Source organism: Aotus nancymaae, unplaced genomic scaffold (assembly GCF_030222135.1).
Source record: "Aotus nancymaae isolate 86718 unplaced genomic scaffold, 86718_ANA_hifiasm-v0.15.2.pri h1tg000051l, whole genome shotgun sequence".
NCBI lineage: Eukaryota > Metazoa > Chordata > Mammalia > Primates > Aotidae > Aotus > Aotus nancymaae.
The window spans coordinates 7,951,867-7,968,971 of record NW_026988465.1 but is presented as its reverse complement, the minus strand read 5'-3'; the positions used below and the strand labels follow the sequence as shown (position 1 = coordinate 7,968,971).

The following is a 17,105-nucleotide window of genomic DNA, read 5'->3' as shown; positions in this document are numbered from 1 at the left end:
CACGGCTCTAGCTTAGAACCATAAGGGATACTAATCATCAGATAAAGCTCAACAAAAGCTGAGCATCTTTCCATACATCTTTCCAGGAAGCCACGGACCTCTATAGATTAGTTTCCTAGAATTTTCTAGAACTTCATATTCTAGTCATATTCTAGAATTTTATGTAAGTGGAATAATATATGCTTTTTGTCTGGTTTCTTTTACTGAGCATGATTTTGAGATTCATTCATGTTGCACATATCAATAGTTTGTTCCTTCTTATTGTTGTGTATTCCATTGTATGGATACACTGAAAGTTGTTTATCCATTCTATTCATGAACATTTGGGTTGTTTCCAGTTTGGAGCAAGCTGCTAGAAACATTCATGTACATTCCATTGTATGGACATATGTTACAATTTCTCTTAGGTACATAACTGGAATTGGAATAGTGGGGTCATAGGGCAGATACACTTTAACATTTGAAGAAGCTACTAGCAGTGTAAAAGAATTCCAGTTACTCTACATGTTCGCCAGCACTTGGAACAGTCAGTCTAATTTGAGCTATTCTGGTACATGGGTAGTTTAGCTCATTCAACTTTGTAAATTTACATTTCCATAATAACATATGATGTTGAACAACATTTCATGTGCTTATCTGCCATCTGTATATCTTCCTTGGTGAAATTTACATCTTTTGCCTACATTTTTATCGGGTTTTATTTGTATTATTGAATTTTGAGAGTCCTTAATATATTTCAGATGTATTTCAAATTATAAATCCTTCATCAGATACATGCTTTACAAATATTTTCTGCAATATGTGGCTTGTTCTTTTATTCTAACAGTGGTTTTTAAAGAGCATAAGTTTTGTTTTTTAATTTCATGAAGTCCCATGTATCAATTTGTTCTTCTACTGTGCATTTGGTGTCATACCTTAGAAATCTTTGTGACGCAAGGTCGCAAAGGTATTTTCATATGCTTTCTTTCAAACGGTTTCATATTTAGGTCTATGCTCCATTTTTAATTTTTTATAAAGTGGGAGGTAAGAACCAAACAGATGTCATTTATTTTCCTACACATGGATATTCAATTGTTTTAGCACCCATTGCTGAAAACCTATTTTTTCTCCATGGAACTGTCTGTGTTTTTGTCATAGACTAGTTGTTCATATATAAGCAGGTCTATTTCTGGACTTCCTTCTGTTTTTTTTATTCATCTATCTTTATGCCAATACCACATTTTTTTTTTTTTTGAGAACGGGGTCTCGCTATATTGCCCAGACAGGTCTTGAACTCCTGGGCTCAAGCTATCCTCCTGCCTCTGCCTCCCTAAGAGCTGGGATTACAAGCGTGAGCCACAGCGGCCAGCCACACTTTGTTGATTAACGTAGTTTTATAGTAAACCTTGAAAGCGGGTAGTATGTATGCCCTCCCACTTTGTGCTTTTTTTTTTTTTTGAAATTTGTTTCAGCTTTTGCACATCCTTGAAATTTCCAAACAAAATTCAGAAATAGCTTGCCAATCTCTTTTTTTTCTTTTGAGATGGAGTTTCACTCTTGATTCCCAGGCTAGAATGCAATAGCATGATCTCAGATTACTGCAACCTCCACCTCCCAGGTTCAAGTGATTCTTCTGCCTCAGCCTCCCGAGTAGCTGGGATTACAGGCATACACCACCACACCTTGTTAATTTTGTATTTTTAGTAGAGATGAGCTTTCTCCATGTTGGTCAGGCTGGTCTCGAACTCCCGACCTCAGGTCATCCGCCTGTCTCAGCCTCCCAAGGTGCTGGGATTATAGGCATGAGTCACTGAGCCCATCCCAATCTCTCTCTCTCTCTCTCTCTCTCTCTCTATATATACACACACACACACACACACACACACACACATGCACACACACATAAAATCAGGGATTATATTGAATTCACAGATTATTTTAAGAATAATTGGCACCAGGCGCTGTGGCTCATGCCTGTAATCCCGGCACTTTGGGAGGCCAAGGCAGGCAGATCACCTGAGGTCAGGAGTTCAAGATCAGCCTGACCAACATGGAAAAATCCTGTCTCTATTAAAACTACAAAAACTTTAGCCAGATGTGGTGATGCATGCCTGTAATCTCAGCTATTCAGGAAGCTGAGGTAGAAGAATTGCTTGAACCTGGGAGGCGGAAGTTGCAGTGAGCAGAGATTGTGCCATTGCACTCCAACCTGGGCAACAAGGCCAAACTCCATCTCAAAAAAAAAAAAAAAAAAATAGAAGAAGAAGAAGAACTGGCATCTTAATATTAAGTCTTCCATCTCTTGAGCACAGTATCTGTCTCCACATATTTAGATCTTCCTTAATTTCTCTCAACACTGTTCTACAGTTTTCAGTGCAGGAGGTAGAGGAGGGGGAGGTCTTATGAATCTTTTGTCAGATTAATTCCTAACTATGTCATGTTTAAATACTACTAGTAAATGGCATAGCTTTTTATTTCAATTTTTTGATTGTTAATGTACAGAAAGAAAATTAATTTTTGGATACTGACTTTGTGTCCTTCAATCTCAAAGTCAGTATTTTCCTGCAGAAGAATACATTGTTGGAGATAACCCTAGAGGTGTAATGGTAGAGGCCAGTAGTCGGGAGAACTTGCCAACGCTCCTCCAATGATTCTATAGAAAACTTGACACAACACTCTCGTGTGTGTGGTCAGGGGCAGGGGCTGGCCAAACACAGGAAAGGGGAAAAACCTAGGTGGTCAACTTGTAGTGCCCACATTAACACTGATCTGCATGGTTGACATGGTTTGGCTGTGTCCCCACCCAAATCTCATCTTGAATTGTAGCTCTCATAATTCCCATGATTTGTGGGAGGGACCCAGTGGAAGATAACTGAATCATGGAGGCGGTTCCCCCATACTGTTCTCATGGTAGTGAATAAGTCTCATGAGATCTGATGGTTTTATAATAAGGGGTTTCCCCTTTTATTTGGCTCTCATTCTCTCTTGTCTGCTGCCCTGTAAGATGTGCATTTCACCTTCTGCCATGATTGTGAGACCTCCCCAACCATGTGGAATGTGAGTCCATTAAACTTCTTTTTCTTTATAAGTCACCCAGTCTCAGGAACGTCTTTATCAGCAGCGTGAAAACAGACTAATAGAATGGTTTATTAGTTTTAAAAATCACTTACCTTGATTTGTCATTTAATTGAGGAGCCTGAATTTCAGCAGGTGGTTCTTGTAAATCTGAAGAATACTCTTGCTTTGAAAGAACTTCTAATGACAAAAATTTAAAACAAAACAAGTTAAGCATCTCAAGTAAACGTTTAAATACACCATGCAAGTCTTGACTATGACCGATAAAGATGTCTGACCTTGTTGTGTATCATCTGGTTCCATTTCTGCCATGTTTGTTTCCTGCAGAGAAGCAAATTGTATTATGGTTTAATTGAAGCCTCTCTTTTGAAAGTCTTTCGGGCCCTCCAAGAAAAGCATATGCATTAAGTTCTAAGATATCAGACACCTCAGTCACTGATAAATGAATTTTTTGACTCCAAATGATGGTTGGCTGTTCCAAAAAATTCATGTCCACCTCACCAAAGAATTTGCTCCGATGAGAGAATCACAGACTGTCACAGGTAGCAGGGAAACACTAGGTGAAGGCTCAAAAATGTCTTCAACAGCGTCAGTACTGTCGGGATAAGTGCACAACTACCCAAGCAGACTAGTTTGAAAAGGAGGTCAACTTTTCTGGAGCAATAATCTCTGGTGTGTTTGCTTAAAAAAAAAAAAATCGTGACACTCTATCACACTTCCACATAACATATTCATGTGATCAGATGTAAAAAAAAAAAAAAATGAGGAATTGGCTGGGCACAGTGGTTCACACCTATAATCCAAGCACTTTGGGAAGCAAAGGCAGGAGGATCACTTGAGCCCAGGTGTTTGAGACCAGCCCGGACAACACGGAGAAACCCTGTCTCTACAAAAACACAAAAATTAGCCAGGTGTGATGGTACACTCCTGTAGTCCTAGCTATTCAGGAGGCTGAAGCATGAGCATCGCTTGAACCTGGGAGGTGGAGGTTTACAGTGAGCCAAGATTGTGCCACTGCACTACGGTCTGGGTGACAGAGCCAGCCCCATCTCAAAAAAATAAAATAAATTAAAAAAATAAAAATAAATAAAGAAAGGAAGAAAATGAGGACTCGACTAAATACCTACATGCCATGCAAGGTATTAGCTACTCCACATACATTCTTTTTCCCGTCCCAAGAAGGCTACCCTGTGAACTCCTGATGCCTCCATTCTGTGGAGGGGAAGCCTTGGGTTCCTCAATGCTCGATGTTAGTAATGTGCCCAAGTTCCTACAGCAAGTAAGTGAAAGCCAAGTCTCACCCCCAAACATTAGGCTCCTTCGGTCTCTAGATCCCAAATGAAGGAAAGAGTTAGAGGCCAGACAAGTCATGTACTCCAAGGGAAAGCTGAGTTGAATGAAAGAATTCACGCTGGGTGATGTTGCTCACAGCTGTAACCCCAGCACTTTGGAAGGCCAAGGCAGGTGGATCACCTGAGGTCAGGAGTTTGACACCAACCTGGCCAACATGGCGAAACCCCATCTCTACTAAAAATACAAAAATTAGCTGAGCGTGGTGGCGGGTGCCTACAATCCCAGCTACTCAGGAGGCTGAGGCAGGAGAATCACTTGAACCCAGAAGGCGGAGGTTCCAGTGAGCCCGTATGGTGCCACTGTACTCCAGCCTGGGCATCAAGAGCAAAACTCCATCTCAAAAAAAAAAAAAAAAAAAAAAGAGAGAGAGAGAGAATACACAATTACTCAAACATGGAGCAAAAACAATCTCAGGGAGGGGACAGTCCAAAAATTGACAGACTGCTGATGGGGCATAGTGGCTCATGCCTGTAATCCCAAAGATTTGGGAGGTCAAGATGAGAGAATCTCTTAAGGCCAGGAGTTTGAGACCAGTCTGAGCAATGGCGCGAGACTCCATCTCTATAAAAAATTTACAAATGAGCCAGGCATGGTGGCAGTACCTGTAGTCCTTACTCCTCAAGAAGCTGAGGCAGAAGGATCACACGAGCCTGGGAGGCTGAAGCCGCAGTGAGCTATGACGACAGAGCAAGGCCGTGTCTTAAACTTTTTTTTTAATTGACAAATGGCCAGGAGAAAATGGTCTATGAACCAGGAAAGGTGGCTTCCACCTGTCACTATCCTAGTGGAGACAGATAAGAACCTTGAGCCCCACTCCCTGTACTCACGGGTGGCTCAGATTGGTCATCTAAGGGGAGAGTTACTAGGCAACGGTCATCTTCGGCACTCACGAACTCCACCACATTGGTGGATTCTTCTGCCTGCTCTATACAAATTAAGAAAAAGACATTTAATATAACAACTGTGCACATGCTGACACGCTCACCATGTTCTCCATGGGATGCGCCCTCTGGTACCTCTCCATCCTTTGGTAAGAGCTGGTAATTTGTTCCTGCCTCAAACCTCCAATCAGAAATCTATAAGCACAGGCCAGGTGCACTGGCTCACACCTGGAATCCTAGCACTTTGGGAGGCCAAGGCGGATGGATAACTTGAGGCCATGAGTTTGAGACCAGCCTGGCCAATGTGGCGAAACGCTGTTTGCACTAAAAATACAAAAAATTAGCTGGGCATGGTGGCACATACCTATAGTCCCAGCTACTCAGGAGGCTGAGGTAGGAGAATCTCTTGAACCTGGGAGGCAGAGGTTGCAACGAGCTGAGATTGCGACATTGCACTCCAGCCTGGGCAACAAAGCAAGACTCTGTCTCAAAAAAAAAAAAAAAAAAAATCTATGGGCACTTGGGAAAACAGCCTTGGGGTGTAACTGAAAAGAGAAACATACTCTAGTGCAGGGCCAGCTTTGTGGGTAGACAAAACCCTCCCTACCCCCATGTCCTGCCTCCCCCAAACCTCATCACTTATTCTCCTTTGTCATTTCCAGTTGAATGATTCAAGGCTATCAGCAGCTCTTCTTCCTCCAGAGGTACCATCAGACATGTGTCACTCTTGTATGACCACAGGTTTCCAGTGACCTCTTCCAACTAAGGTTTGTTTTATAGGAAATGCAGGGTCAGAATTTTGTTATTTCCCAATGTACCTGTCTCTCTTTCATGGCCACTGAAATTCTCCATGTCTTCTTTATCAGACTTACTAAAAACTTCTGAGGAGATTTTCATCTGATCAGGCAACATCTGAAATGCAAGACAAAAGTCAACTTCGAAATGTAATCATCTTTAAAAAAAATAAACGTTTTTAAGAAAAACCTAAAGCTTAGAACAAAACACACTGATAAATCAGAAGTTAGTCAAGTTGATCAGTTTGTCCTCTTCTGAGGGATCATTCCACTGTTTCTGGCTTCTCCAGGCCCCACCTCCCTCCAGGACCAGCTAGGGATAGCCATTCCCCTGCTCTAAGCACTTTTTTTTTTTGAGATGGAGTCTTGATCTATTGCCTAGGGTGGAGTGCAATGGCACGATCTCGGCTCACTGCCACCTCCACCTCCCAGGTTCAAGCAATTCTCCTGCTTCAGCCTCCCGAGTAGCTGGGATTACAGATGCATGCTACTATGCCCAGCTAATTTTTGTATATTTTTAGTAGAGACAGAGTTTCACCATTTTGGCCAGCCTGGTCTCGAACTCTTGACCTTGTGATCCACCCGCCTCGGCCTCCCAAAGTGCTGGGATTACAGGCATGAGCCACTGTTCCAAACACTCTTTCCTGGTGTCTTCCCAGCCTCTCCTGTCTCTGTCCCAGGTCTCACCCCCTTGGTAATGTCTAACCCCTGCTTCTCTCAGGTACTGAGTCTTTCTCAGGATGACTCTGTAGTGAGTTCCCGACTGTAGGGTCCTCAGTCCAGGCCCTTTCTCACAGAGGGCACCTATTCTAGGAACTGCAGCTTTATCACAGGAAAACCCTCATTCTCCCCTCAAAACACATTATTCATTTTGTGAAATGTGGAAAGACATGTGATTTTGATATTTTTGTGAGTTAAGGTAAACTTGTTGTGTCAGAATGTATGTCATGTGATGGAGGAGATTTTTTTAATCAAGTGACTGATTTCCCCTTTATTTCTCATCCTCATCTTCAACCATGAAATGGCCTTTTCGTAAAAAGACCACATCATTAAAATAGGGTGAGTTTTTGGAAATTATTTTCAGAGCACTTTGCTACATATAAACACCATCATATGCAAATCAAACCAAAAGGAATTCAGTCTGAGACTTCCTCATTCAGGTCTCTGAGATCTTCATTCACTCCCTATGGGCCATTACCACAGTATTTTTGCCTTCTGTTACAAATTTCTTTGCCCTGTCTACCATCTGTTATACAGAAAGTTTTCTTATTCCTGTCAAAAAAATAAGGAACATCATAGTCAGAGAGTCACAAGCCATAGCAATCTAGAAAGGTACAGACCATTTCCACAAGATAAGAACAACAGGTACAATTGTGAAAAGAAGTCCCTCTGAAACTCTATTCTTAATGACTCCCTGATACAGTTTGGCTGTGTCCCCACCCAAATCTCATCTTGAATTGTAGCTCCCATAATTCCCATGTGTCATGGGAGGGACTCCATGGGAGGTAATTGAACCATGGGGGCAGGACTTTCCCATGCTGTTCTCATGATAGTGAGTAAGTCTCACAAGATCTGATGGTTTTATAAAGGGGAGTTCCCCTACACAAGCTCTCTTGCCTGCCGCCATGTAAGATGTGACTTTCCTCCTAACCTTTGCCTTCTGCCATGATTTTGAAGCTTCTCCAGCCATGTGGAACTGTGAGTCCATTAAACGTCTTTCCTTTAAAAATTACCCAGTCTTGGGTGAGTCTTTATTAGCAGCATGAGAACAGATGAATGCACTGCCCCCAGGTCCGAGGGAGCTGAGAGAGAAGGAAATAACAGTGTCCTCAAGCCTCCAGGGAGAAGGTGAAAGAGGGTGATAATATCCTAGAAAACCTTTCAGCTGTTCACAATAAGTAGAATAAGGCATTTCAAGGAACAAAGAGCCTTTCTGTCCTACCTCGTTAGGACAATGGCCCATGAAAGGGAAAAACTGGGATTCAAATCCAGAATTCTCAACTCTTTTTACATGGCATTCAAGACCAGGTTTTCTGCTTGATCAAATACCCACATCAAAACCCAACAGGAACATTTAATAGACATGAAACATACTAAAACATTTTAAAATGATCCAAAAGAATGAAACCTGCCACCTGTTTATCTTCTCCTAAAGCTTGAATGGAAGCTTGTGATATGTTGATCTGCAAATCAAAATGGATTTCTATCTTCATGACTTCTTTGTAGCTGATAAGGATAGGGTTCTTCAGGTAAATGATAAGCATCTTTATCTTTTCAGTTTCTAACAGAAAATATGGAATATCAATGGATATCAACATATTTCAATGTTTTATTTTAAATTTTTAAATAACTACACTGGGATATTTGTCTAGATTTTTCTGTGGTAAGAGGTTGAAAAGAAATCATATTAAATAACATTACACTGAAATTGTTCTCTAGATTTACACGTGTATTTACACATATACACATACTATACGATTAAGTGGTTGATCTTGCAAACGCTGGAAGTAACTTACCTTAGCAGCAAAGAAGTGAAAATAGTTTTGTCTTCTGCGGTTCAGTTTTTTTAGGAGCATTTTGTTTATACAAAGCTATCACCTGCAACAGGTATTTTATTGCCAAATATGCTAAGCACAATATTCACTCTCTCTCTGAAATTCTACTTATTTTTAAAATTGAAAATGAAACTCACTGTCCCCAGTGTGCAAAATGGAATAATCTACCACCATCTCAATGGACTTCACTTGAAGAGACAGAAACACCTTAGAAAGAAGTGTGTGTCTCAGACAATAACCTCCTTGCAGGCTCCTACCAGGTCAGCAGCCCTTTCCTGACAAATTGTAATCAGGCTTAGAAGAGAAAATAGATCAGACCAAATTTACGAAGAGTCTCAGAATAAGCCACGTTAAGTACAAGGTAAGCTGGAAGAAGCAAAGGCAGCTAAGTCCAGGAAAGAACAGGCAGAGCTAATGGCCACAAATTAATGAGAAGGGAAAGAAGAAAAAAAAAGAGTGAAACATACATGGGTCTAAATCTGTGAGGTCCAACTCGTCAGAGTACTCAAAGCATGCCTAGTACCAACTGAGATGCTCTGTAAGCATGAAATACACATCAGATTACGAAGACTCAGTACACAAAAGGAGAATGTAAAATGTGTCATTAATAACTTTAAAACATTGATTACATGTTAAAACAATATTCTGGATATACTGGATTAAATATATTACTAAAATTAATCTACTTTTTTCTTTAATGTGAGTACTAGAAAGTTTTAAATATCTGGCTCACATTATATTTCTATAGGACAGTGTTGGTCTAGAGTACAGTTCCCCAAAATATTAATCTTACTGGACATTTTACTCATCACTGCAGGGAAAGTCTATAAAACCCTGCAACAAAAGTAATCTTAAATATCTTAAAAAGTAAGATATTTTGGCTGTGGGGATCTAGCTAATTTGGCTGTGGGGATCCATGCAAACAGGTAAGGGTCAGAAGAAACACTTTGAGGGCTATATACTACACTGCCAGCTCCTTAGCCAGGAGGGCTATGATACAGAACAAAAGTCTTACTTACAGAGTTTAGTAGAAAATCATCCATTTCTTTGGCCATAAGAATGGAGACAGTGATAGCTACTTCCTGTAGAACTTGTGCGACACTTTGTATATTAAAAACCATGAGCCACAGAAATGTGCTATATTCATGAAGTTACAAAATATTAACTTTGGCAAGTTGATTTCTGAGAGCTATAACTGAGTATTCATATTCTTAAACAAAATAACAAATTATTTTTACTTTTTTCCTTCCCCCCTCCCCCTTACTTAGCTCTTTAGGAATGCGATTATGAAAAAAAAAATTAAAAAGTGGGCAAAGGACATAAACAGATACTTCTCAAAAGAAGACAGCCATGCAGCCAACATATAAAAAAATGCTCACTATCACTCATCACCAGAGAAATGCAAATCAAAACCACAATGAGATACCATCTCATGCCAGTCAGAATGGCTATTACTAAAAAGTCAAACAACAGATGCTTGCAAGATTGCAGAGAAAAAGGAACACTTTTACACTGTTGGTGGGAGTGTAAATCAGTTCAACTATTGTGAAACACAGTGTGGTGATTCCTCAAAGACCTAGAGAAAGAAATACCATTTGACCCAGCAATCCCATTACTGGGTATATACCCAAAGGGATATAAATCATTCTGTTATAAAGATACATGCACACATATGTTCATTGCAGCACTATTCACAATAGCAAAGACATGAATGAACCTAAATGCCCATCAGTGATAGAATGGATAAAGAAAATGTGGTACATAGACACCATGGAATACTATGCAGCCATAGAAAGGAAGAAGATCATATCCTTTGCAGGGACGTGGATGGAGTTGGAAGCCATTAACCTCAGCAAACATGGGAAAAGAAAACCAAACACCACAGGTTCTCACTTATAAGTGGAAGCTGAATGATGAGAACACATGGACACATGGTGAAGAAGAACATCCACTGTGGGCTGGGTATGTTGGGGGAGAACATCAGGAAAAATAACTAATGGATGCTGGGCTTAATACGTAGGTGACGGGATGGTCTGTGCAGTAAACCACTGTGGCACACATTTACCTATGTAACAAACCTGCACATCCTGCACATGTACCCATAAACTTAAACAAAAGTTGGAGAAAAAAATTCAATTATAACATTCACCTTTTCCATCAGGCACTCCCTGTGCTGTAAGCTCATCTAACTATATGTTTGCTAGAAAGTCTAAGGAGGCGAGCTGCAGTGGCTCATGCCTATAATCTCAGCACTTTGCAAGGCCAAGGCAGGTGGATCACTTGAGGTCAGGAGTTCAAGACTAGCCTGGCCAACATGGCAAAACCCCATCTCTACTAAAATACAAAAATTAGCCGGGTGTGGTGGTATGTGCCTGTAATCCCAGCTACTCAGGAAGCTAAGGAAGGAGAATTGCTTGAACCTGGGAGGCGAAGGTTGCAATGAGCCAAGATCATGCCACTGCACTCCAGCCTAGGCAACAGAGCGAGACTCTCTCTCAAAACAAAACAAAAACAAAAAGGAATTCTAAGGACCAAATTTGAATCAAACCAAGCACCCCCTGGGATTCTCCCCACCAGGACAGACAACAGTTAATGTACAATCTGGTTTTGCCCATGATGGCACCAGTCAGACCACCTGATGGATAAGACATCAAACCAAGTCATGGAGGCACCACACTTCCTCACTCTCTCCCTTACATGCCATTCATGCCAAGTCCCCCTTATAAGCCCTGGCTTTCTTGCTCACCCACTGTCTGGAAACAGACTTGGTGCCGTTGGGAGTAGGGGGCACAGTTGGAGTGAGACCCGCCTTTTGTATTGCATGGGAGCTGGGTGAGGCCTGTGACCACCAGCTTTCCCCTACTTCCCTGACAATCTGCATGACTCAGCAGAGACAGTCATAATCCTCCTAGGAACATAACTCCATTGACCTGGGAACCTCACCCCTATCCCCAACAGCAGCTGCAGGAAGACCCACCCAAGGAGAGTCTGAGTTCAGACACGCCTAATCCCGCCCACACCCAATGGTCCTTCCCTTCCTATCCTGGTAACTGAAGACTAAGGGCATATACTCTTGGGAGTTCTAGGGCCCCACCCACTGCCTGTTCCTCCCCATTGTACCACAGCTGATGCTCTCTGGAAAGTGCCACCTCCCAGCGGAAGGCCAACCAGAACAAATATAGTGCATTAAACCACCAAAGCTAAGAAGCATCACAGAGTCTGTTTCACCCGCCTGCCACCTCCATCAGAACAGGTACTGATATCCACAGCTGAGAGACCCATAGACAGTTCACATCACAGAACTCTGTTCAGACAACCCCCAGTACCAGCCTGGAGCGTGGTAGACTTGCTGGCCGGCTAGACCCAGAAAAGAGATAACAATCACTATGGCTTGGCTGTCAGGAAGCCACATCCATAGGAAAAGGGGGAGAGTATTATATCAAGGGAACACCCCATGGGACAAAAGAATCTGAACAGTACCCTTCAGCCCTAGACCTTCCCTCTGACACAGCCTACCCAAATGAGAAAGAACCAGAAAACCAATTCTAGTAATATGGCAAAACAAGGTTCTTTAATACCCCCCCAAAATCACACTAGCTCACCAGCAACAGATCCAAACCAAAAAGAAATCCCTGATTTACCTGAAAAAGAATTGAGGAGGTTAGTTATTAAGCTAATCAAGGAGGCATAAGAGAAAGGTGAAGCCCAATGTAAGGAAATAAAAAATATGACATAAGAAGTGAAGGGAGAACTATTCAATGAAATAGCATAAATAAAAAACAATCAAAAATTCAGAAAACAATGGACAACTTACAGAAATGCAAAACGCTCTGGAAAGTCTCACCAACAGAATCGAACAAAAAGAAGAAAAAGTTGGCCAGGCACAGTGGCTCATGCCTGTAATCCCAGTACTTTGGGAGGCCAAGGTGGGCAGATCATAAGGTCAGGAGATTGAGACCATCCTGGCCAACATGGTGAAACCCCATTTCTACTAAAAATACAAAAATTATCTGGGTGTGGTGGTGCATACCTGTAATCCCAGCTACTCGGGAGGCTGAGGTACAAGAATTGCTTGAACCCAGGAGGCAGAGGTTGCAGTGAGCTGAGATCACACCATTCCACTCCAGCCTTGCAACAGAGCAAGACTCCGTCTCAACCAAAAAAAAAAAAAAAAAAAAAGAGAGGGAGCTTGAAGACAAGGTCTTCGAATTCACTAAAAGAAAAAGAAAAGAACTCGAAGACAAGGTCTTTGAATTCACCCAATACAACAAAGACAAAGAAAAAAGAATAAGAAAATATCAACAAAGCCTCCAAGAAGTATGGGATTATGTCAAATGATCAAATCTAAGAATAATTGGTACACCCAAGAAAGAAGAGAAATCTGTAAGTCTGGAAAATATATTTGGGGGAATAATCAAGGAAAATGTCCCTAGCTTTGCTAGAGATCAAGACATCAAAACACAAGAAGCACGAAGAACACCCAGGAAATTCACAGCAAAAAGATCATTGTCTCGCACACTGTCATCAGGTTTTCTAAAGTTAAGATGAAGGATAAAATTTTAACAGTTGTGAAACAAAAGCACCAGGTAGCCTATAAAGGAAAGCCTATTAGATTAACAGATTTCTCTGCAGAAACCCTACAAGCTAGAAGGGATTGGGGCCCTATCTTCAGCCTCCTCAAACAAAGCAATTATCAGCCAAGAATTTTGTATTCAGTGAAACTAAGCTTCACATATGAAGGAAAGATAAAATCCTTTTCAGACAAATAAATGCTGAGAGAATTCGCCACTACCAAGCCACCACTCTAAGAACTGCTAAAAGGAACTCTAAATCTTGAATCCCGGAAATACATCAAAACAGATCCTCTTTAAAGCATAAATCACACAGAACCTATAAAACAAAAATACAATATAAAAAAACAAAAACCAAGGTATATAGGCAAAAAATAGCATGATGAATGGAATGGTACCTCACATCTCAATACTAACATTGAATGTAAATGGCCTAAATGCTCCACTTCGGAGATACGGAATTGCAGAATGGATAAGAATTCACTAGCCATCTATTTACTGCCTTCAAGAGACTCACCTAACACATAAGGACTCACATAAACTTAAGGTAAAGGGGTTGAAAAAGACACCAAAAGCAAACAGGAGTAGTTATTCTTATATCAGACAAAGCAAACTTTAAAACAACAGCAGTTAAAAAAGACAAAGAGAGAGAGGAGCTCCAAGATGGCTGAATAGACACAACTCCGGTGCACAACACCCAGTGAGAGAGACGCAGAAATACAGAGATCTCCGAGCTCCAACTGAGGTACCAGGAGCATTTCAAGGGGTCTGGTCCTACAGTGAGCAAAGCACAGGCAAGGCAGAGCGAGGTGGGGAGGGGTGCTGCTTCACCCAGAAAGTGCATCTGACTGGCGAGTCGGAGGCTCCCCCTCTGGCACTCCGGTCCAGATACAGCGCTTCCCCCAATGCCTCAGCAATACACAGAACAGGGGATCTTTGCCAGTCAAGCGCCGAGAATTACAAGCGCGGAGTTGAATAATAATCCAGGACGGTGTCCCGGATTGGTGCATAGACCTAAACACATGCATAAGCCCAAAAGGTGGCTGGGAGAGCCTGCTGACTGAGCTATTGCCTGCTCCCCATGCCCGGAGCGAGAGGGAGCTGTAAGCAGGAGGACGGGCGGACCGAGCAGCTCGGTGGGCCCCTACCCCATGACTGGAGAGAGAGAAAGCTGAAAGGGGGAGACAGCCAGGCATGGCTGGGTGGGCCCCTCCCCTCCCCAACAAACCCCAGAGGGCTGAAGCTCTGACTCTAGTGGGTTGCACAGCCAGTGCCACAGTCTGAGCTGAACCCTGAATGCTCCAGCCCAGTGGAGGAAGGGCACAACCCACAATTAGAGGGGTGGGACTGGGCTTCATGTTTTAACAAAAAACACAGGATGCCTACGTAGCAACGGGGCGGTGTTCTTGAAGACCCAGCAGCGCCTACAGGTCAGCAAAAGACACGGGCCTAATCTCCCAGTATAAACAAAAAAGACACAGGAAGCTTCCCTAGTAACCTGAAGGAGTCCCTGGAAACCCAATAGCGCCCCCACAGGCAGACAAGTGACCTCATCAAGCAGCTCCCTGACACCACAGCCAGGTAAATCCACAAAGATGGGGAAAAACCAGTGCAAAAAAGATGAAACTATCAAAGAACAGAACACCTCTTCTCCTTCAAGGGATCACAACTCCTCAATAACATAGGATCACAACTTGACCGAGAAGGAGTGCGTCAAATTGACAGAAACAGGCTTCAGAAGGTGGATAATAACGAACTTTTCGGAGCTAAAGGAACACGTTCTAACTCAATACAAAGAAACCAAAAACATTGAAAAAAGGTTAGACGAAATGCTAACTAGAATAACCAGCTTAGAGAAGAACATAAACGACTTAATGGAGTTGAAAAACACAGCACGAGAACTACGTGAAGCAAACACAAGTTTTAACAGCTGAATTGATTAAACAGAAGGATATCAGAGATTGAAGATCAACTCAATGAAATAAAAAGAGAAGGCAAGACAAGAGAAAAGAGTGAAAAGGAGTGAAAATAAGTGAACAAATCCTCCAAGAAATATGAGACTATGTGAAAAGACCTACTCTACACTTGATCAATGTACCTGAATATGATGGGGAGAATCAATCCAAGCTGGAAAACATGCTCCAGGACATTATCCAGGAGAACTACCCATGCCTAGCAAGGCGGTCCAACATTCAAATTCAAGAAATACAGAGAACTCCACAAAGATATTCCTCAAGAAGAGCAACCCCAAGGCACATAATCGTTAGATTCACCAGGGTTGAAATGAAGGAAAAAATACTAAGGGCAGCCAGAGAGAAAGGTCAGGTCACCCACAGAGGGAAGCGAGTCAGACTCACAGCAGATCTCTTGGCAGAAACCCTACAAGCCAGAAGAGAGTGGGGGCCAATATTCAACATATTTAAAGAAAAGAACTTTCAATCCAGAATCTCATATCCAGCCAAACTAAGCTTCATAAGTGAAGGAGAAATAAAATCCTTTACAGACAAGCAATTACTGAGAGATTCTGTCACCACCAGACCTGCCCTACAAGAGCTCCCGAAAGAAACACTAAGCATGGAAAGGAACAAGTACCAGTCACTGCAAAAGCAAACCAGTTGGCAAAGACCAAAAATGCAACGAAGAAAATGAGTCAACTAACGGGAAAGAAAACCAGCCAGTAACAAAATGGCAGGATCAAATTCACACATAACAATATTAACATTGAATGTAAACGGCCTAAATGCCCCAATCAAAAGACACAGACTGGCAAACTGGATAAAAAGTCAAGACCCATAGGTGTGCTGTATTCAGGAAACCCATCTCACATACAAAGACACACACAGACTCAAAATAAAGGGATTGAAGAAGATTTACCAAGCAAATGGAGAACAAAGAAAAGCCGGGGTTGCAATCCTAGTCTCTGATAAAATGGACTTCAAACCAACAAAGATCAAAAGAGACAAAGAAGGACACTACATAATGGTAAAAGAATCAATCCAACAAGAAGAGCTAATTATCCTAAATATATACGCCCCCAACACAGGAGCATCCAGATACATAAAGCAAGTTCTTAACTACCTAAAATGAGATTTAGACTCCCACACAATAATAGTGGGAGACTTCAACACTCCACTGTCAATATTAGACAGATCAATGAGACAGAAAATTAACAAGGACATCCAGGACTTGAATGCAGAGCTGGACCAAGCAGACGTAATAGACATATACAGAACGCTCCACCCCAAGTCCACAGAATATACATTTTTCTCAGCACCACATTGCACTTACTCTAAAATTGACCACATCATTGGAAGCAAATGATTCCTCAGCAAATGCAAAAGAACGCAAATCATAACAAACAGTCTATCAGACCAGAGTGCAATCAGACTAGAACTCAGGATTAAGAAACACACTCAAACTCGCACAAACACTTGGAAACTGAACAACTTGCTTCTGAGTGTAGACTAAACAATGAAAGGAAGGCAGAAATAAATATATTCTTCAAAAGCAATCAGAATGAAGACACTACTTACCAGAATCTCTGAGACACCTTTAAATCAGTGTCGAGAGGGAAATTTATAGCAATAAATGCCCACATGCAAAACAAGGAAAAATTTAAAATCGACACCCTATCATCAAAATTGAAAGAGCTAGAAGAGCAAGATCAAAAAAACTCAAAAGCTAGCAGAAGACAAGAAATAACTAAGATCAGAGCCAAACTGAAGGAGATAGAGACACAAAAAACCCTTCAAAAAATCAGTAAATCCAGGAGCTGATTTTTTGAAAAATCAAATAGACTGCTAGGCCTACTAATAAAAAAGAAAAGAGAGAAGAATCAAATAGATGCAATAAAAAAAGATAAAAGGGACATCACCACTGATACCACAGAAATCCAAA

At 41.7% G+C, this 17,105-nt stretch overlaps 1 protein-coding gene across 1 annotated transcript in view; it reads right to left on the bottom strand.

The window, feature by feature from the left end:
- Positions 1-17,105, bottom strand: part of SYCP2L (synaptonemal complex protein 2 like) — a 159,546-nt gene that overhangs the window by 109,145 nt on the left and 33,296 nt on the right. Inside the window, exons 15-19 of the mRNA XM_021672656.2 lie at positions 8,218-8,363; positions 6,107-6,200; positions 5,235-5,332; positions 3,333-3,375; positions 3,150-3,234 (exon numbers count right to left, since the gene is read on the bottom strand). Coding sequence (XP_021528331.2) covers positions 3,150-3,234; positions 3,333-3,375; positions 5,235-5,332; positions 6,107-6,200; positions 8,218-8,363 — 466 coding nt within the window. The remainder of the gene's footprint in view (positions 1-3,149; positions 3,235-3,332; positions 3,376-5,234; positions 5,333-6,106; positions 6,201-8,217; positions 8,364-17,105) is intronic.